Source organism: Zootoca vivipara, chromosome 8 (assembly GCF_965207765.1).
Source record: "Zootoca vivipara chromosome 8, rZooViv2.hap1.1, whole genome shotgun sequence".
Classification (NCBI taxonomy): Eukaryota; Metazoa; Chordata; class Lepidosauria; order Squamata; family Lacertidae; genus Zootoca; species Zootoca vivipara.
Genome location: NC_142591.1, coordinates 43406114 through 43428534, shown reverse-complemented (window position 1 = coordinate 43428534; position 22421 = coordinate 43406114). Strand labels below are relative to the sequence as shown.

The following is a 22421-nucleotide window of genomic DNA, read 5'->3' as shown; positions in this document are numbered from 1 at the left end:
ACTGCTGAAATTCCACCTGCCTTTGTGAAAATAGTCTACTTGGATTGCTTATATTAAAAGTCTCTTTCTATAAGTGTTTTAAAATTCTGCCTTTATTCTTAACATTTCTTCATTATAAAAGAGATTCCCCATGTGTTTCCAATCTCACTACTATGAGTAACTCACCAAAATCTAACAAGAAACAAGTTCCTAAAGAGAAGTCCTGCACTGCGCAGAGACAGGAAATTAAAATTGTTCACACACAGCTCTTGGCACAAGACACAGAGCTGCTTTTATGTCCCTTTCTTATTATTCTAGGCTTCTGGATTTCACATATTTTGGAACAAAATTAAGCTTCACAGTAGGCTATAGATTAAGCTGTGTGCAATACAGAAAGGTATCGCAAAGTTTTTATTAGGTTTGTATTAAGCTCCTTATTTTTAAATATTTAATTTCAGAAACATACAGTTGTTGGCTTTTTTTAAAAAATTTTTTTAGGAAGAATAGATAAGAAAGATGGTTAAAAATACAAGTTAAAAACAGTAAGTGATCTCTTACATAGTATAAGTCTCATCTATGCTCCCCAATAAATTGTAGAATACATTAATGAATGAATTACATGTGCTCTTAAAGCCAGAGTGGATTTGATTTAAATCAAGTAGATTTAAATCACGATTTAAACTACTAGTCAGTAAGGCTTGATTTAAATCATTTTTTTACTGAAAGGTTCAACCTTGCTGGCATTCTCTTAATATTTACAACCAGAGGAAGGTTTCATTTTTTGGAATAATAAATTTTCAGAGTAGTTTTTACAGTTACACCAAAAATTACTGATTTGGTTATACTATCAGAAATACATAGACAGATAATTATGAAATTATTATTTATATTTGGACAACTTTTCTGTTGTACTTTATTGGAAGGTGTCCTTAATAACAACTTAAACAAATTTTTTTAACTACCGGTAAAACAATAACATTATAGCATATGTATTCATGTTTGTTAACCAATGTGGTTAAACAATTTTTTTATTAAAAAAAACACAACTTAGACTGAGTTTTAGCACATATGAAAAACTTTAAACAAATCCTTATTTCCTGATGAATAGCCTTTGGACAATAATGTAACTTAAATAGAAAACTATCTGTAGAAAGATTTTGTAGAAAGATCTGGTTTAAATTTAAAAATCTGATTTTTATGATTTTTAATCATAAAAAATAAAATAAAAAATCATTGATTTTTATCCACCCTGTTTATAGAATAATTAGATGTAACAAGTTATTTGATGCAACGTAAGACTGGGGGAAATGCTTAAAGTAGAAAAGCAGTGTATAAATTATTCATATGTATTATTCTCTTGTGGTGATAAATGGTCAATTCCTTAGTATGGATTTTTTTTTGGGGGGATACTAAAACTATGCAGGGAGTGTCTAGGGCTCTCTTCCAACTGCAGCCCCCACCCCATCCAAATAGCAACTTCTGAAGTCAGGGGCTCCTTGGAAGCATGAGTTAAAAACTGTAAATCTCAAGTTGCAGGAGACCCTGTGCACCTATAGAGGTGTCCAGGAGATTTCACAGGCATTTTCAGTTTTAATCTATAGTCTATTTTTGCACTGTTCGAAATCAGGAGTCTTTATTGCACTCTGTTATTTCCATTTCTTCCCAATACATATTATAGTCAAGCACAGGGGTAGGCAGCCTAATGCCCGTGGGCGGGATGCCGCCCAATCACCTTCTCAATCCAGCCCGCGGATGGTCCAGGAATCAGCATGTTTTTACATGAGTAGAATGTGTCTTTTTATTTAAAATGCATCTCTGCATTATTTGTGAGGCCTGCCTAGTGTTTTTACATGAGTAGAATGTGTGCTTTTATTTAAAATGCATCTCTGGGTTATTTGTGGGGCATAGGAATTCATTCATCCCCCCCCAAAAAAATATAGTCCGGTCCACCACATGGTCTGAGGGACGGTGGACTGGCCCACAGCTGAAAAAGGTTGCTGACCCCTGGTCAAGCAGGTAGCTAAATATTCAAAAATAAGGCTCATGCATGCCTTGGTTAAATGCACACTGCACCATTTCATCAGCTATGCTACAGATATATGTCTCTGTATATGAAATTCATGAGATACCTAAATTATTCTATTGAAAAAACAGAATGAGGTTCATGATATCAAGGGAAAATAATTAACTTACTATTTCACATTCCTTACAAGTGTGTCCAGGTAATTTTTTCCTTTCCTCTTTTTTACGGACCACCTCAATGTGAGGAAAATCTAATACCATGTTCCTTCTGGAAAGTAAACAGAAATTGCAAGATCTAAACAAGGATGCAAATATTATTTTTTGCATAAGAAAACTATCATTTACTTATTACCTGCCTTTTACCCTAAGGTCCCAGGGTGAATTCAGCATTAAAGCACATTATTATATACAATTTTACACCTTAAAACTATTTAAGACAACTATGTTGGTTTAGAATTCATCATGCGAAAGGCTGGACTAGATGAATCCCAAGCAGGAATTAAGATTGCCGGAAGAAATATCAACAACCTCAGATATGCAGATGACACAACCTTGATGGCAGAAAGTGAGGAGGAATTAAAGAACCTTTTAATGAGGGTGAAAGAGGAGAGCGCAAAATATGGTCTGAAGCTCAACATCAAAAAAACCAAGATCATGGCCACTGGTCCCATCACCTCCTGGCAAATAGAAGGAGAAGAAATGGAGGCAGTGAGAGATTTTACTTTCTTGGGCTCCTTGATCACTGCAGATGGTGACAGCAGTCACGAAATTAAAAGACGCCTGCTTCTTGGGAGAAAAGCAATGACAAACCTAGACAGCATCTTAAAAAGCAGAGACATCACCTTGCCGACAAAGGCCCGTATAGTTAAAGCTATGGTTTTCCCAGTAGTGATGTATGGAAGTGAGAGCTGGACCATAAAGAAGGCTGATCGCCGAAGAATTGATGCTTTTGAATTATGGTGCTGGAGGAGACTCTTGAGAGTCCCATGGACTGCTAGAAGATCAAACCTATCCATTCTTAAGGAAATCAGCCCTGAGTGCTCCCTGGAAGGACAGATCGTGAAGCTGAGGCTCCAATACTTTGGCCACCTCATGAGAAGAGAAGAATCCTTGGAAAAGACCCTGATGTTGGGAAAGATTGAGGGCACTAGGAGAAGGGGACGACAGAGGACAAGATGGTTGGACAGTGTTCTCGAAGCTACGAACATGAGTTTGACCAAACTGCGGGAGGCAGTGGAAGACAGGAGTGCCTGGCGTGCTATGGTCCATGGGGTCACGAAGAGTCGGACACGACTAAACGACTAAACAACAACAACAACAACAAAATGTTGGTTTAATCAAGTTGCTTTAGCAATTTTGGTTTTGCTGTTGCTTTATGATGAATTATAAAACATAGCGGTACTTAAAAATGGGATCTATAACCATTGTGGCAGCTAACTTAAATATTGTGCAGCTGAATATTTTGCTATTTTTTATGTTTACTGCTTTTTTCATGTTTATATAACTACGGTAATGAAAGTTAAGAACAGATGGCCACTGTAATTGTCATTCAAATCCTGTTCACTTCAAAAGGATTTGACCACAGTATTATTTTAGGTATAATGGGCATCCCCAAACTGCGGCCCTCCAATGTTTTGGCCTACAACTCCCATGATCCCTAGCTAACAGGACCAGTGGTCAGGGATGATGGGAATTGTAGTCCAAAACATTGGAGGGCCGCAGTTTGGGGATGCCTGCACTAAATGCTGTTAATCTCTGTTCATCTTTAAAAGGTGCTGAACAAGACAATGGACAGAGAGGCTTTGAAGGAACGGTAAGGATCCCATGTTAATATAACTGAATGTAATGCAAGATATATCCCTATGTCTTTCATCTTCTTCATTCTCCACAAACTGGAAACAGATATATGTTTAATCTACAATCAACTAAAATAAGGCAGTGCATTTTTACACCCAAATTACATTCTTTATAACTCTTCCCAAAGTTTACTTGATCTTTTTCAAACTATGACATCCCAGTTCTGCCACGTAATCACTTGAAGAAAAACAAGCGAATGATCTTTTTTTATATACAGAAGAGGTCTGGTCGCCTTAAAGATGATTTTCACAAGCATATGGTATGTACCTTTCATCACTTTTATAATATGATTCCACAAAAGCCTTCTGTTTGGTTTTATCTCGTTTCTCTCCATGCCCTGAAAATATAGAACACGTCATAAATTTAAGTAAACAACCTTGGTCACAACCAACTACAATATAGATCCCTCAGTACCGTGGGACCTCGACTTATGAGCTATTCGACATCCAACGTTTTCGAGTTACGAGCGGAAAAAGTGGCCATGCGCTTACAATTTTTTCGACATCCGAACGGAAAACCTGTTCGCGGCTAGATGCAGTTTCCTCGACTTACGAGTTTTTAGATACGGTTTCCTCGACTTACAAATGTTTCCGTTTCCAATGCATTCCTATGGGAAACCGCTTTTCCTATGGGAAACTCGACTTACAAAGTTTTCGACATATGAGTGTGCATTCAGAACGGATTAAATTTGTAAGTTGAGGTCCCACTGTACTTGAAAACAATGATAATTTCCCTTAAACACCTAGATCTTTTAAACGATAATGACTTGGTTTCGAATTAGTCTTCCTTGAATGGCAGGGCTCCTTCTCCTTAGAGGGGATTGGGATTCAGTAGACAGTCCTGCTAGGGTACATGGGAGGTGCAGATTTTTTGATAGGCTTCCCTTCCTTCTGCAACCCCCTATGCTGCCTCAAACTGCTTTGGGAGGGTCCCTCAAACATCTGGGGCAGATTTTCAAGGGAAGAGGAGACAGCTGAAAACTGTCACCTACTTTTAGCAGCAGGAACATCCCATTAGTGCAGGCATCCCCAAACTGCGGCCCTCCAGATGTTTTGGCCTACAACTCCCATGATCCCTAGCTAACAGGACCAGTGGTCGGGGAAGATGGGAATTGTAGTCCAAAACATCTGGAGGGCTGAAGTTTGGGGATGCCTGCATTCGCGGAGGATCACTCACAAACAGCTCTCCTAACTAAGGTTCTGCTGGCAGGACCATCCATGGTTGAAATCCTATGTACATTGAAAATAAAGCTGTAACTCATCCTCACCCAATTTTGGCAGTGAATTACAAGTCTAAAAACAAATACATACTCTGTAGGCTTTTCTTTACTGTTGATATTTCCTTATTTTCTTCCTCTTCCTCTTCCTCTTGACAAGACTCCCTGTTGCTACATCGTAGGACATTGTCATCTTCTAGATAGGATTCATATTCTTCATATGATGTCCGATCAAATATTTCTGCTAAAGTGTCATTTCTTCTCTTCTCTCCTTTGACAAATGTGAGCAACAATTATTACTAGCATTATTCTTGACACCTTGAGCTAAAAAGCAGCATGATCTATTTGAATATTTAGTAGCAGATGAATAAAACCAATCAGGTTCTAAAACTAGCTTTGTTATTTATTAATTTAAGGCAGGCATCCCCAAACTTGGCCCTCCAGATGTTTTGAGACTACAATTCACACCATCCCTGACCACTGGTGCTGTTAGCTAGGGATGATGGGAGTTGTAGCCCCAAAACATCTGGAGGGCCGAGTTTAGGGATGCCTGACTTAAGGCATGCCATCTTGATTATCTGTATTAGAAAGATGGACCAACCCATGACTTAAATAAGCTTCTTGGGAATGTCTGGTAAATACTAGTATATAGGAACAGAATAATGACAATTTTAAATCTTCTTCCTTGGCATTATTCAAATTTGTATCCTAAAAAGTGAGGTATAAATAGCTGTAACAAAATAGTTTCTTAAGTACCTGCAGGGAATTGGGGTGGGGTGGGTCTTACCTTTAAATATGAACTGGCTGGGGGCTTTTCTTTATTTCATTTTTTAAAAAGTTTTGCTGCCAGTTTAGGCTGTGACTTTGCTGCCCTCAGCAGCCTGGCAGGCTTCATTGCAACATTCTGACTGGGACATTCCATCTCAAGAATGCCACAAGGCTGCACAGAGCAGGGTAAATATGTTTTGTTGTGTGTGGGTTTGCTGGTTTTTGTAAACTAAATAAATAAGAAATACCTCAAAGCATCTCAACTCTAAAGGTAAGAGCAGCCACAATTTTAAGAATTCTCTTAACCCCAACTCACTAAAAACTTTTACAGGAGACCCAGTTTTTAGTTATCATTGATAGTGGTGGCACCTGAATAATTAAGTGGACCTTAATTATCCCAGATACAAGTATTTAAAGGCTTTTATAGGTCAAGTCTGGGGACCCAGGTGGCTCTGTGGGTTAAACCACTGAGCCTAGGAGGGCTTGCTGATCAGAAGGTCGGCGGTTTGAATCCCTGTGACGGGGTGAGCTCCCGTTGCTTGGTCCCAGCTCCTGCCAACCTAGCAGTTCGAAAGCATGTCAAAATGCAAGTAGATAAATAGGAACCGCTACAGCGGGAAGGTAAACGGTGTTTCCATGTGCTGCTCTGGTTTGCCAGAAGCGGCTTTGTCATGCTGGCCACATGACCTGGAAGCTGTACGCCGGCTCCCTCGGCCAATAATGCGAGATGAGCGCGCAACCCCAGAGTCGGTCACGACTGGACCTAATGGTCAGGGGTCCCTTTACCTTTTTATAGGTCAAGTCTAGCATGTTGAATTCCACCCTGAAATGAACTATTTACAAGTGAAGATCAAAAAGAAGCAAGGTTATATGTACTGGCTATTACTTCTGAAAAGTAGACAAGCTACCACGTTCCAGGCCTGTTGTAGTTTTTGAACTGTCTTCCAGGATAGCTGAGCATATAGTACATTACAGCAGTACACTTGAGAAGCTACCAGACTGTACAGGACTCTAATCATATAATTCACCTCCATAAGAGACACATAGCTACCAAGTTAGACAAAGCTCAAGAAACATATACCAGGCCATAGCTTACAACATTGCTGGGTCCAGAAGACTATAATAAGTACTATGGTTCCTTATGGGAGAGTTATAAGGCTATAAAGCAGGGGGAGAACACACGCTTATTTTCAAGTCAAAGATAAGCATTTTGAGCCCCTGGACCCAACCAATTGTTCTATTGTCCTCATTCTCTAAGCTGTGCATTGTTGGAGGGGGGTTTATTCTTTTTATCTGTCCAGTGAACAGATAGACTGCTCATGCATTTTCCATCATCCCTTCTTAAATGCTAACCAGGAAAGTCATCTTGATACATGGGCCAGCCATGCAAAGGAGCCTGTAATTATTATATTCAGTTTTTCACTTGTTATTAAAACAAACAAAAATAACTTACTTGAACTGTTTGCTTCTTTATGTTCTTGATTTTTCATTCTTACTAGAATACTATCACTGACATATGTATAGTCCATGTCTACAGTCTCTGCTTCGGTTCTTGTTTGGATCCCTTCCTTTTAGGCAACAGAGTCACAAAACAATTATGTCATCAATTTGTTTAGGATATTGCAGTCAAATACGTATTTTAAACTTCTATACCAGAGCAAATGCCAGGAACAAAAAAGTGTTCAGACTGTGGATCACATTTTAAGATTCTGCAAGAATCCTTTAGTAGCGCCATCACTTGCGAGCTGTGAAACATGCAAGCTGAAAGATCTCTGATCTAAACTTCAGAATCTTCCATGATTCACCAGGCCTGAAAATATTCTTCAAATCATTCTACAAAACTAGTCTATAAACTTCCAAATACCGAGGATCTATCACATAAATGATAGAAGCAAATGTACTAACTCAGTTTCATGTTAGCAGATGAACTACAGGTATTTAAAAAAAACACAAAACAAAACTGAATGAGCCTCTTTTTCAGTGAAATATATAATACTCCCTCTGTAAGATACAGGCAAACTTTCCTGAGTAAGACTCAAGAAAATCTGAATATCTTTTTCTTAATGAATTATCTTTCTATGGATAAACAATTTTCACTTGCCTTCCCAAGCTGGTAGAATTATACAAGAGAAACTCAGAAACTGCGTATCTGAATTAGCTTTTGAAGCATTTGCAAGACCAGGAACTAAGTTTACATTTTTCTATTGTTTCTGAAACTAACATTACTTGAAAATAGGGACCATTCTAGTCTTTCTTTATTCTGAGTAAAGCATAAAAGGTTAATAGCCATAAATAATATTTTGGTTCCGGGAGCTTAGTGATAGTCATACTGTAAGATTGCTTACTTTTGCATCTATCAGAGTAACATCCATTTTGTATTGGGAAAGGTCAGCTCCTGGGTCTATGCTCCACTGTACATTTTCCAAGGATGAATTATCTTCAAATGAAGAGAGAATTGATTTGTAAAAGAAACAAATGTTCTAAAAGTCTTAGAATTCTAAGGATATGCAGATCATAAAAACGAGACAAATAGTGACTATTCCAGATTTCAACTGCTATAAAAGGGCAATTTTTCAAAGGTATCCTCAAGATCGATGAAAAAGTGTGCCAGCCCTGGAATTGGCACCCCTATTTTCCATTTCATTACTGTCAATAGAAGGGTGGCTTTTTGTTTCAAGGCTGACTGAGCCAAAAACCTTGCGGAAATCCACCCCTTTTGCCCTGGCTGAAGCAAGTTGACAGGATTATGGATGCAGCAGACACTCACTACAGATCTGTCCCTAATGGGTATGTAGGATCTCTGTTAGATGATGGTAACACCAATAAAAGGGTAAGACAAAGAACACCAATGTTCTGATATTTCAATAATATGATGAGTTACAAGGTACCTTGTTCCTTGTGCAGATTTGCAGCTTTTTTCACTCTGCAAGGATTTGGTTGAAGCACAGATGCTGGCTCACCTACTGCAGTTTGCAACCTTATCCTCTTATTTGTTGGTTTATGGACACCAGCAGCCTACCGACACAATTACAATGTTAAAAACCTTTTGCCCAAATATTTTGTCTGTGCTGCTCATAATTCACATTAGCCAGCTGTATTAGTCTCCTGATCCCCCACCCTAGAAGTACAAATAAGTAGCAAGAAAGTTCCTCCGGCAAATGTTGCGTAATTGTCAAGTGAACTCTCTCTTTGGCAAATAAGCAAAAGAAATGCTACCGTTCCCCGAAAAGTTAAGGTGATTATTTATGTTAGGCAACAGTGTTGCTCACAAACTTACCTTCATATCTTCAGAGAGGTCTGATTCCAGGACGTCATTTGCTGGATTACAAAAGGCAGTGATCTCTTCTTTTATTTGTACTTGAGGTTCTCTCTCCAGGGATGCTTCCTGTACACAGGGATCCTCTGGTGAATCTTGGCTCATTAGATAACCAACGATGGTTTTAGATGAATAATCTTTCACTGGTGGTTGAAAAACATCACAAAGAGTTGCCTGCCTCAGCCTAGTTTTGGAGCTCTCAGCACTTTTTTCTTGACAGCGAAAACCCGAAAAGCGATCAGATAAATCTAAAGGCTTATCAGTTATATTATCTCTATTGATAGAAGGATTGTCTGCATGGGAAGGGAAGGCATTTTCTTTTTCAGAGCTGATCACATGCCCACTCCTTTCATCAGGTTTCTTCCTTTTAGGGCATCGGCTGCCTAATTGTTTCTGTGATGGAAGAAGGAAGTCACTCTTGCCTGTCTCATCTTTATCTAAATGTGTGTTGGTCACACATGTTATGGGCTCATCTGCATTCTGTTTCAGAACCACTTGCTTACCAGTTGGAGCCTGGCTGATAACCGAGGTTATTTCAGTCCCAGGGTTAAGCGGTACAACAAAAGCAACATCTTCAGATACTGATTTCACTTTCTCAGATCTGGAATAGGAAGAATTGTTGATGGAGTTGTTTTTCAGATTTGACTTACGTCCTGTTGCTGACACAGATAAGGAAAGACTTGTACTGAGGCCCAAGCTGCTCTTCTTCACATTTGCAGAGGCTCCAAAAACAGGAGAAGGTACCTTAGAATCCCAGTCTATAAGTGGAGAAGCATCCTCAGGTGGATCTGAAAACCTGAATAGTTAAAAGTTGGGGGGGGGGGAAATTTCCGCAAATGTGAACTAGTACAAAAAACAAACTAGTCCATTGAAAAAAAAGTAACATTCAGCATAAGGCTGTAAATGTTATTGTATATACTCGAGTATAAGCCGAGGCACCTAATTTTACCTCAAAAACTGGGAAAACCTATTGACTAGAGTATAAGCCGATGGTGGGAAATGCAGCAGCTACTGGTAAATTTCAAAAATAAAAATAAATACCATCCTATGCCTTTCCTAGCTGTCGGCGGCGGGGTGGGGGGAGAAGCAACGAGGAAGGATCCCTTCCTCGCCACTTCTCCCTCCCCGCCGCCTCACACAGAGCAGGCATAGGACGGGGTTTGGAGAGTTGCAGCGCAGCGCTCCTCCGAACCCCAGGTCCTGTGCCTTTCTCCGCCGTCACCTGCCTCACTCGAGTATAAGCCGAGGGTGGCTTTTTCAGCACATTTTTTGTGCTGCAAAAGTAGGCTTATACTTGAGTATATTTAAGAGAGGGATTAAATTATCACTCTCTTCTGAAAGACTGGATTTATTGTCAGAAACATCAACATAAGCAGAGCTGGACACACTCTACACTAAGAAAACCCTGATTTTGAACAAAGGTTGGAGTGTAGGGTCAATAGAGGTAACGATGAAAGGTAAGTAGGTTTGTTCAATATCCTGCTCAAAGATCCTTGGGTTTCTGAGTCTTTAGCACAAGGGTAGAGAAGCTTTAGCCCTCCAGATACTGGAGGGCCCATCAGCTCCAGGTAGCATGGCAAAGGATGATGTGAGATATAGTCCAATAACAAATGGAGGTCCACAGATTCCCCATCCATGCTTTAGCACAGTGGTTCCCAACAGGTGGTCCGGGGACCCCCAGGGGTCCGCGAGCTATGCCAGAGGGGTCCGCAAGATGCTATTAGAATAAAAAATATATTAAATATATTTCGTATGATAACAGATTTTTTGTTTTGGCCGCTTCCTGCATGAGCAGAGTCTAGCGCAAAACTAGAATTAGATGAGGCAGTAGTTCTGCTGTATGCTGTTAGGTGGCGCTTTACAAACACTACTGTTTAGCAAAGAGGCAGCGCACGCATTCTAATAACGCTCTCCTCCCCAAGATGCTTTGCGCGCGTCGGCTTCATTTGTGCACTACTGTGCAGGTACCCTGTCTTCTCCATTCCCCTCCCTCCTCCCTAGACTCTTATAAAAAGACTCTTAATTTGGCTCTCACTTTTTAATTTTAGGATTAGGAATTAATGGGGGTCCTTGTCACAATAGCGGCTCGATGAGAGGTCCTCGAGAAAATTTTGTTGGGAACCCCTGCTTTAGCAGATGCTGCCATGAAGTTTTAACCTTCTGTCCATATTTATTATGCCTTTTTGTAGTACATCAAATAGGGGCCCTGAACTTTTAAAGAGGTACCATAAATGGTTTATTATTTTAGAAACTTCAAATATAAACATTATAGGGTGTGTGCATTAAAAAAATACACAAGTAGGAATAAGACCAGGATTGGTCCTTATGGTGGCATCTGGCATATTACCAAGTACTTCTATTCAGAGTACAAAATATTGGCAGGGAAACCATATTAATCTTATTACATGGCGTATACAGTGGTACCTCGGGTTGCAAACGCTTCGGGTTACAAACACTTCGGGTTACAAACTCCGCTAACCTGGAAGTAGTACCTCGGGTTGTGAACTTTGCCCCAGGATGAGAATGGAAATCGCGTGGTAGCGCGGAGGGAGGCCCCATTAGCGAAAGCGTGCCTCAGGTTAAGAACGGTTTCGGGTTAAGAACAGACCTCCGGAACGAATTAAGTTTGTAACCCGAGGTACCACTGTATTAAAAATTCAGATATTGTCAGAAAATCTAAGTATGCTATTTTCTAACAGATTATACTCTTTCAAACTAAAATGTGGTAAGTTTTCTTCACTATTATATTAAATATGTTATGATATTTTACTATAATAAACATTTCTACCAAAATTTATTCTATGAAAGTCCATTTAGCTTCATATGTAAAATATTCATTTCTATTTTTTTTAAAGAAAATTCTAAGACTTACTCCACGTTGTCACCATTACTTTTAGGAAACACATGAACCAACTGTTTTCTGAAATCTCCCTGTGCTTTATTCCGAGGTTCCTATGAAATAATAACACCACTTTACATATTTGCAACTTCTGGTATGGCACATTTTTTAAAGAAGCTCAAAATGCACACATTCATATTTAATTCCATGGCCATGGATTAGCCAGGCCTATGTTGACAGAACAATCAGCTTAAAGAAAAAGTAGAGGCAGGTTTGTATGCAAACCCCAGATTTGCTGAATGGAGAATTGAGAATGAAGCACCTGGTTGTGCATGTAGTTCTCTGTCAAATTCTGGATATGCTCAGAAAAGCCTGCTTCTTTGAGTATAGTTCCTTGAGCTGAATTAGTGTGATTGCACTCAGTTTATCTGATAAAATTTTATTTAACCAATTATGTTCTGAAGCTATAGCAAAGGGATCCCATTAAATCAAATCCCTGCAATGATCGAGTTATATTTCACCAACCAAGAAATATGAGTAGCAATTCTAAAAGATATGGTTCTATACCACCTTCATGCAATTTATTTCCAATTTACCATGCAAAAAATAAAATTAAAATGTTCAGCCTCCGAAGACATAAGTGCGACATACATTTTTGAAAACCAACATTAATTCCCAGTAATGAAAAATTACAAAACGAACTGTAATTTTCATTTTCATTTAGTTTTTGACACAATAATTGGATAACAATGATTACACAGCAATTTATACACAGTTGATTGTCTCATCCGCTGTCATTAGCAGTTGGTTGGTGGTACTTTTTGCCAATATAAGCAAAAGAAAAATTGGTTTTCCCTATGAGAGTTTATTTCCCAGCTAGATTTTTGTGGCAGAATGTGAAAACAGTACTCACTGGCTCATCAAGTCCAAGTGTTTCTGCAACAGCTACTGCCAAGGTAAATGGTGATCTTGTAGCAGTGCGCTGTCCTGCTATTTTTTCGTCTGTACAGATGGAAAGAAGAAATCAGTAACTCAAAGCATGCATGATAAAACATATTTCACTTTTGCTAGTACAATGGGATTAGGTTTAAAAAAGAGGTCCATAAATTGAGAATTGTGCAGTAATAGAAGTATTATTTCTTCCAAGGTAATTAATTCAGCAGAACATTTCTGAATCCTTGATTTTTAATTTTAAACCTATTTCTCAAATGCTCAAGTTAAGAAACAATTTAGACAAACATAATAGTATTTAATAATATGCAAGTTTGCAGGAGCCGTCTCTTTAGGTTCCTGGTTTCTATTCAACTCTTCCCTATAGCTTTGAAGGATGAATGGTTTCCTCATAAGAGTCGGCAAAATGCTCGGGCAAATGGGCAATCTCCAGGATTCCTGAAAGGGCTGCTAGTCCTGGGGTCATAAAAGTAAAGGGACCCCTGACTATTAGGTCTAGTCGTGACCGACTCTGGGGTTGCGGTGCTCATTTCGCGTTATTGGCCGAGGGAGCCGGCGTACAGCTTCCAGGTCATGTGGCCAGCATGACAAAGCCGCTTCTGGCGAATCAGAGCAGCGCACGGAAACGCCGTTTACCTTCCCGCTGTAGTGGTACCTATTTATCTACTTGCACTTTGACGTGCTTTCGAACTGCTAGATTGGCAGGAGCTGGGACCAAGCAATGAGAGCTCACCCCGTCGTGGGGAATCGAACCGCCGACCTTCTGATCGGCAAGCCCTAGGCTCTGTGGTTTAACCCACAGTCCACCTGCGTCCCTGAGTCCTGGGGTCATATGTTCCCTCTAACGAAGAATAAACAGAGCAAAGGACCATACAGAGCACTTTTCACACTGAGGGCTTTTCTTATTTATTCAATTCCATTCATGAATCGCTCCCCATAAAATACCTCAAAGCATCAAACATCAACAATTAAACAATTCCATATGCAAAAACAAAACAGAACAAAATTCAGATCAAATACAGATATGAACTTGGATAAAGATCTCCACTAAAAGCTTCATTTATTTTAAATATTTATAGACTGCTTAATTTTTTTTAAAAAAAATCTATAAGCAGTAAAAAAGAAAAATCTTCAATAGTACTGAGTGATTACCAAGGAAAACTGACTGTACTCCTTTCCACTATCACTAATTTAAATATATAATGGCAAAATTTGCTAAATTTACGTGATACTGGGGAGAGCTGTGGGTCACAGGTATCAGCCACCAAAACTTCTTCTTCAGGACAGACATCCCTTTGGGTGGATGAAAGAGGGATCTTCCCAAGCTCTAGAAAGAGAAAAATAAAGGTCATAATCAGATATAGCATCTTTATAAAATGAAGTTTATTTATGGCATCCTACAGGAATTCCTCCTTAATATCAATGGTAATTCTCTGCCTTGTGCTTGACCAAGAGCTTCCCCTTGCCTAGAGGTATTCTCCCCCACATTCAGATCCAGAAACAGAGCGAGCAACAGTGCCCAGCTCAGGAGCAGCTCCTCTCATACAGTTTTCCCCTCTGACAACTGACCTGATGGGAGTTAAGACTATTCCTTTAAAATAACTGGCTCTGTTTGTGGGTATAACAGGATGGAAATACTTTTATTGTCCATTAGGTGGTAGTCTGAGACAGTTAGTAAAGAAATTCAGAACCGTTTCCTAAAAGGAAGGATTCCGAACTGTATATTTTTATATTGTATAAAGGGGACCTCCTTCAAACTGTAATTATTCTTAGCATTTTTAGCAGGGAAATAGATTTTGAAAAAGCGTACTATGAGGTCTTCCTGCCTGTTCCGAATCTGGACCCTTTTGTTCTGTGTACTGGACATGTCTTTTCTCCTGTTTTCGGCGCAGTTGATTAACCATTGAAAGTGACTGAACAGGTGAATCTGGAACGAACTCTTCCGTGTATTGTTCTTGTTCCCTAAGAAAAACAAACAAAATTAATGTGAAGCCTACTGTAAATACTACGGTATAAAAAACAGAAAGGGTTGATCTGTCAAGAGTGCATTAAGGGTCACTGGGAATTGGTATCTGAAGAAGTGTGCATGCACACAAAAACTTATACCCAGAACAAACTTAGTTGGTCTCTAAGGTACTACTGAACAATTTATTTATTTATTTATTTTGACTGCGTCAGACCAACATGGCTACCTGCCTGAATCTGGAAATGTAGCCTTAGAGAAGGCAGAAATAGTCCTTTTAAATTCTGGAAAAAGAGTGGCACTGTTGCTTAGAACAGGCATAGGCAAACTCCGGCCCTCCAGCTGTTTTGGGACTACAATTCCCACCCCCCCTAGCTAACAGGACCAGTGGTCAGGGATGATGTGAACTGTGGTCCCAAACAACTGGAGGGCCAGAGTTTGCCTATGCCTGGATTAGAAGGAGGGAACCTGGCAGAAGGTGCTAATAAAAAGGCAAGTGGTGGACAGAACAAAGAATGTCTTGGCAGGTTGAAGCTAAAATAAGTGGCTGAAACATTGGCAGTGAAAACGTAAATTATAAACAAAAGATCAGGGAGTCAGTGGGACTACAAAGGAATAGCTGGAAATGACAACAGGCTCATTTACCAAACCTTTCACAAGTTCTGGTTTGGCTTACCAGCCAAGCATATTTTGTAGTTGCCAGAGATCACTGCTTTTGCTATGACCCCTCCCACCAGTCACCCACTGGAGAACAAAGTACAGAGGTAGAAGAGACTCTTATATTGTCCTGGAGTAGTAGAAACACAGGTCTCTCTTTCACTGTTTCCATCTGCTCCAAAACTTAGCAGCATGGCATGAGATACACTACCTCCTTACCTTCCTCAACTAGAAGACAGTAGAATACATTTTTTGTAAAGTGCTGGGATGTGGAGCGACTCTGGTATCCAACTTTTCAGCACTCCATGAGCAACTCCTTCCCTCTCAGGAAAGGGAGGGTGTTACACTGAGATGAGACAGGGTTTATCTGATTTACTGTGGTTTGGTTATCGTCATTATCCATCACTTCCTGGACAAACCTTTCCCTACATCTATTTGCATAGGTACAAACAGGAATTATACTTACTCTATCTTCTCTTGCATCTTCTGAAGCTGTTCAGAAATCTTTTTATTTTCATCCTGTAAATTGTTTCTTTCATTCACTGAAATATGCAAAAAAATAATAATGAAATAACATGGCAATTTCCAGTTGTGTTTTATTTCTTTATTAGTCTTAGGAAATCCATTAGATGACTAAAAAACTCACTTGCATGAACCTGTACTCCAATACATTTTGTTTTCATTCTAAATAAAGAGTTCCAGCCAAGTCACTAACTGAATGTTGTAAATGCAATTTGTAACTTAATTATATCACACTGATTAACTGTGAAATCCAGCAACAAATTACTTACTAATTGACTTTTTCATCACATGAGAATATTGCTTCATAGAAAAAAATAAGACTGCTGATGTAAAGGAAAGGACATTAAAAAAAAATACTGGTCCCACTGTCTTGTGTGATGTTTGCAAAGATGTGCCTTTATTCCTGTCCTATCCTTGACCAAAGTCATGATGCTATTCAAATTAGTGGGCATCTGTGAGCTGTACTCCCTTCACAAGAAAGTCAAGTAATAGTTTATATCCAGGAACTTTGATTCTCTTTAGAAGGCCCCTGAACCTAAGATGTAGAAGAGTTCTCCATTTGTCTATAAGCAAAGCAGCACAATCTCATTAAAGGGAAAGTGGTAACATTACAAAATTTCATTGAATCCAGCAGTACCTAATTAATGGGAGGAAAATACATCAACACCCTCCACTCCTCAAACAATCAACATAGCAATTGTATAGCAGAAACATTGTATAATTGTGCTAGCAGAGCAAACACCTCCAGGAGACCAAAGCAAGTCAAGTCAAACACAGAAAAGGTTCGGCTCCTTCCCCTCTACCCTGCAAACGAGTCATAAACCAAATATAATCTGGGTTTGGGATGGAATTTTTAGGCATCTATAGCAATAAACAGACTCTGGGCTCAATTCATACACCATAGCAAACCACAGTTTGTACTTACCCACAACGCTTTTGAGCTGTCAAGCATACGGTAAATAATAACTTAGAACTATTTGTCTCCTATTGTTTTCTATCTGCTCAGAACTATGATTCGCTCTGGTTTCTATTGTGCAGCAGCTTCTTGAGGCAGAGCAATTCCTAACTCTGTGCTGCTGCTCTGCTTCTGTTGAGATGATGGTTTGTCACTGGTTTTTGAATTCGGATGCCACGGCAGACAACAATTGGTACAAGCTGTGTTTTGCAAATTATCTTCAAACTGTGATTTGATACCTTGATTTGGTGGTACCTTCCCTAACCATGGTTTGTAAGCTTCCATAGGTTTGTATGTAAAAACAAACCATAGCTTTGCGGGACATGACTTTGTGTGTGAGCAAATCTTATCCAAAGAGTCAAGCCCAAGTGAAATGTTATTGGGCTACAACTCAATCTCACCCAAATTATGCTTGTGGTAGTTCCTGACATTTTAAAGACAGGAAAAAAGCACTTCTCCATATTTTATCTTATTATATTAACAATTTTGAAAGCAAGTAGTGTTTTATTACATTCCAAAATTTAAGAGGCTAACAGTACACTCCTGCATATTAGGTACAATGGAGCCTATGAGTATAAGCTTGTTTGGGGAATGAATGGTCCATCAGACATAATGAGTATTTTCTGTGGACAACTTAGTATCTAAATATAGAAAAACTGACCATTACTGACTCAAAAGAGTGTAATAACAGATCACATGTAAAGAGGTCACAATATTATGAAATGATTCAAGGAAGATAAAACTCACTCAGTTCTGTAATCAGCTTGAGGTTCTGTTGCCGAATATTTTCAAATTCCTGCTGTTTTTTCTTCATATGCTCTTCAGTTACTGCACAACGATCACATAATCCTGCTCTTAACCTATAGAAATTAGAAGATAAAGATATCTTAAATTAGCATAATAATTTTTTTAAGTACTAGATAACTCAGGGCATACCACTGGTCTATCAAAATTTCAAAAGTAGGAAGTCCATGGCTTAGCTTTTGAAAAACAGGGGGCCCAAAGTATTTACTTAATTGGGAACCACTGCACAAGAGGCCATAAATGTCCAGTGGAAATTACTCCTTAGTAAGTGTGTTTAGGATTACAACCTGAAGTGTGGCATAGATGATCTAGAATTTCAAAATATTGGCTATCAACCACTCTTCTTATGCAAAACACCTTTTTTGATACATGGCAATCAGAAGCACAATTCTGATTTTACTATCAAAGACCTTCCTAAATCTTTCCTACCTGCAGAACAACAAAATAGTTCTGGATGGTCAAGTTAGAATACATCTATTTGAACTTATTTCTTTACACACACACCATACAAGGTTACATGCTTCATAGCACTGAATGAACTTCCACGTCCTTGAAAAATGTTGTCCAATACAAATCAAAAGGCTTTGATTTCAAAACTTAAAATAAGTCAGGGAGAGCATCCATTATCACCTCTTCCATTTAGTAAGCTATTTACTACTCAGTTTTATATACAAGCAGCAAACAATAATCTCATCGGCAGGGCTTTCAAAAGAAAAATTATGGCTAAATCTTACCATCAAAATGAGGTAATTTCTACTTACCGATCTTCTAAAACTGTAATTGTTTCATGCAATGATTTTTGTTGCTCTCTAAGCTGCTGGTTTTTGGTGTAAAACTCTTCAAGTCTTTCTGCATCCCTAAACATAAATGGAAATTCATTTACAGCAATTGTATATGTGATAGATGTATTTTCATTAAGCAGAAATCATTTTAACTCAAAGTTAACAAAGTAAGAAAACTGTGCTAACCAGACTAACAAAATGACTCACCTGCAGTACAAAGCACATTACTCACATGGTCCCAATTCCATTGGCTTCCACTATAAGTAACATGAATTTGACAGAGGAGAAGGATGGTGCTTGATGGAAGAGGAAAGTGGTAGCATAGTACAACAAAATTATAGCTATTCTGCGCATGTGTTTTCTGTCAAGGAAAACTTTGCATTACAATGGGCTGCAGGGAATTATTTAAATGAGGATAACCAAATTACAGTGCAAGCCTATGCAGGTTTTCTCAGTGTGTTCAGTGGAGTTTACTCTCAGGTAGGAGCATACAGTTGTGAAACCTTAATGAATCAGAATGGTGAAGTTGTTCTACTTGCATGGATAGGATCCCCATGAACCCCCTGCAACATGGAAATGCCCCTCAGATAAGACACTCCCATGGTCTCAGTGAAAATCAGAGTCTCTTATGCTCAGCATTAAAAATAAAGAAGAAGAAAGATTGATGCTGCACACTACACATTTAATCTAATGTGTGGTAGTTATGTCCCAGATTGGTTTATAGAGCAGGGAGAACAAGGTGGAATAAGATAAACAAATACAGTCGTACCTTGAAAGTCGAACTGTTCCGGTTTGCGAACTATTTTTGGAAGCCGAACGTCTGACTTCTGTGGCTTCTGCAGGAGCTTCCTGGAGCCACGCTTTGGAAGTTGAACCGACTTCCAGAACGGATTCCGTTTGACTTCCAATGTACAACTGTAATAGTCTGGCCAAACTATAATTTGTTTTAGTTATTCAATTTATATATTGTCTTTCTGAGGGAGCCTAAATTAAATGCAGTGGTGGCAGCACTGCACATTTACACATGATACTGGCCTGAAAAGGGGTGGGATGGAAGGTCCACATCTAATAACAAACAGGTGTGCAGGTGGGAAATGTACAATCCCCTTGTGCACACCATTTAGCTCTCTGCAACTCAAGCAGTTCAGGGCTGGTTTTTGTTAGATTTAGTCAGTGGCAAGAAAACAAACACAATTTAACTAATGCAAGAAGGATTTTTACTAACAATAACTGCAATTATGTGAGGATAACGCGGAAGCCATATTAACAGTAGCAACAACTGATGTGGCACCTCTTTTTAATTGCTGGCAGTCAAGCTTTGAGAACAACAGACACCAAATATAAACACTTCTATTCAAAACTGACTGGAGTGTGTAGTAGTTTTCCAGACGTGCCTCAGAAGCTGCTATATTTTAGGGACTTAAGCTTGCAGCTCAGCTATGAATAACTACTGGGTGGCATTAGGCAAACCAGTATTTCTTACTCACATGAAACAAAGGGAACCTTACAGCGATACTGTACTGAAAGTACTTTAAACAACAGTGCTATCCTGCTATCCTATGTGTGTTCACTAAGAAGAAATTCTCACTACAGTGGTACCTCAGGTTAAGAACTTAATTCGTTCTGGAGGTCCTTTATCAACATGAAACTGCTCTTAACCTAAGGTACCACTTTAGCTAATGGGGCCTCCCGCTGCTGCCGCGCCACCACCATACGATTTCTGTTCTCATCCTGAAGCAAAGTTCTTAACCCGAGGTACTATTTCTGGGTTAGCGGAGTCTGTAACCTGAAGCGTCTGTAACCTGAGGTACCACTGTATATCCAAAAGGGGGTTGCTTCCAGTTAAATATGCATAGCATGCAGATCAAACAAACACTAAATAGGATTTCCAGCTTGAGTTTCTCACACACACAAAATTTGAATACCTGTTATAGGCATAGTGATTGTGCCAGTAAAGAAAGTAGCCACCTAAGACAGCATAAGAAATGCACAACATGGTGGCCTAGGCAACTGAATGCAATCCTCTAATCATGCATAAAAGTCTCACCTGTGGCTCAAAAAGCTTCCAGTTTTAGTCTAAAGCTAGTTACAGGTAGGTAGCCGTGTTGGTCTGCCGTAGTCGAAATAAAATAAAATAAAATTCTTCCAATAGCACCTTAGAGACCAACTAAGTTTGTCATAGGTATGAGCTTTCGTGTGCATGCACACTTTTTCCTGTTTAGGGAAGTTTTTAATGTTTGATGCTGTACTGTTTTTAATATTCAGTTGGAAGCCGCCCAGAGTGGCTGGGGAAACCCAGCCAGATGGGCGGGGTATAAATAATAAAAAATTATTATTATTATTATTATTATTATTATTATTATTATTATTATTATTCAGAAGTGGTATCTGAAGAAGTGTGCATGCACACAAAAGCTCATACCAATGACAAACTTAGTCGGTCTCTAAGGTGCTACTGGAAGGAATTAGTCTAAAGCTAGAATTTATTCTAAAGCTAAGCAGCAATTACATAAGATTAAAGCAGAATTTCTAAGCAAACTTACCTGAGAGCAAATTGGATTAAACTCATTGAGACTTACTTCTGAGTAAACATGTTCAGGCTACTCAGTTGTAATCAAGTCACTTGCTAGGAAATATATGTCACTGAACATATAGTATTTATTATGAGTGAAGCATGGGTAGGTTCACTTGGTTATAAGTACACTCACATTCTAAGATCGGAGCAAAAAGTGTTAAAAAAAAAGAGAAAATAGTGCATGATTGTCATGATGCTGCTTGACAAAACTGACAGGCTCTTCGGGTATGAAAATAGCCTTCCTAATGAGTGGTCCTTGACCCTGCATTTCCAAGACCATTAGCCTCACCGCTGAACCAGGGTGCAGCATAAGGAGCTCATTGTCTGGCTGGTTATCAGTGCTGAAATATTAAACCTCAGGTATTCAGAAAGAGTTGGGGAGAACAAGAACTCCTATAGAAGACTGTTATATCTACAATGCACTACTTGTAGGATGACTCCAGCAAGTAATAATTAAGCCATTTAGCTTGGTATGTATTAAATCTCAAGAGAAAGTCAGCAATAATACCCATCTTCCACCAACTCTGAGCTGAGGATGGAAACTTTTTAACAAGGAGATATACATGACAATATTATTCCAAACACAATCACTCTACACCAAAGTTTAAATTGAAGTTGGAGTACAAAAATGCAATATTCCGAGTGTGGTATTGCCATAAATTTGTATTAATGGTATTCTGATACTGGCAGGTTTTAAATTCCTTCCTAAAAACAGTCTTTTTCACAGCAGCCACACAGTGGGTCAACACCTTCATCAAGCTATCTACTACGACCTTCGGTATCATTCCTACTCAGTCACTTCCAGTTCAGGCCCCATTAGTGTATATGTGAAATTAGAATTGTTTGGCTCCATTTGCATCACTTTACATAAAATTGAACTTGCCATATTACTGCCTATTCACCCATACTGGATAGCCCTCACATTCACAATTCCTATTCTCTGCTGCTTAACCAGTTACTGATCCATAAGTGAACCTCTCCTATTATTCCATAACTCCAAGGCTTATTCAAGGCTTTGACAAGTGACTTTATCAAAGTACACCTATATCTACATCCTTGTAGATCCTCAATATACTACAAGGTTAGTGAGACAGGACTTACCCTTGCAGAAATCATGCTGGTTCTGCTTCAGTAAGACTTGTTGAATTTAGAAGTAAATTCAACCAAGTTCCATGAGACTTGTTCCAAAGAAAGTGTGCATAGTACTGCAGTTTT

The 22421-nt window shown here is 39.0% G+C and overlaps 1 protein-coding gene across 10 annotated transcripts in view; it reads right to left on the bottom strand.

The window, feature by feature from the left end:
* The window catches only part of RBBP8 (RB binding protein 8, endonuclease), a 41970-nt gene that overhangs the window by 7099 nt on the left and 12450 nt on the right, over positions 1-22421 (bottom strand). For 5 of the 10 annotated variants that reach the window (XM_035125551.3, XM_035125555.3, XM_035125554.3 and 2 more), the window contains exons 4-17: positions 18611-18706; positions 17793-17905; positions 16035-16110; positions 14759-14910; positions 14174-14275; positions 12911-12999; positions 12031-12110; positions 9120-9954; positions 8731-8857; positions 8188-8279; positions 7296-7410; positions 5169-5345; positions 4126-4195; positions 2173-2269 (exon numbers count right to left, since the gene is read on the bottom strand). In XM_035125551.3, the coding sequence (XP_034981442.2) occupies positions 2173-2269; positions 4126-4195; positions 5169-5345; positions 7296-7410; positions 8188-8279; positions 8731-8857; positions 9120-9954; positions 12031-12110; positions 12911-12999; positions 14174-14275; positions 14759-14910; positions 16035-16110; positions 17793-17905; positions 18611-18706 (2221 nt within the window). Of the gene's footprint in view, positions 1-2172; positions 2270-4125; positions 4196-5168; positions 5346-7295; positions 7411-8187; positions 8280-8730; positions 8858-9119; positions 9955-12030; positions 12111-12910; positions 13000-14173; positions 14276-14758; positions 14911-16034; positions 16111-17792; positions 17906-18610; positions 18707-18863; positions 18993-22421 lie in introns of all 10 variants that reach the window. The other 5 variants (XM_035125556.3, XM_088676278.1, XM_088676279.1 and 2 more) reach the window with 3 other exon arrangements.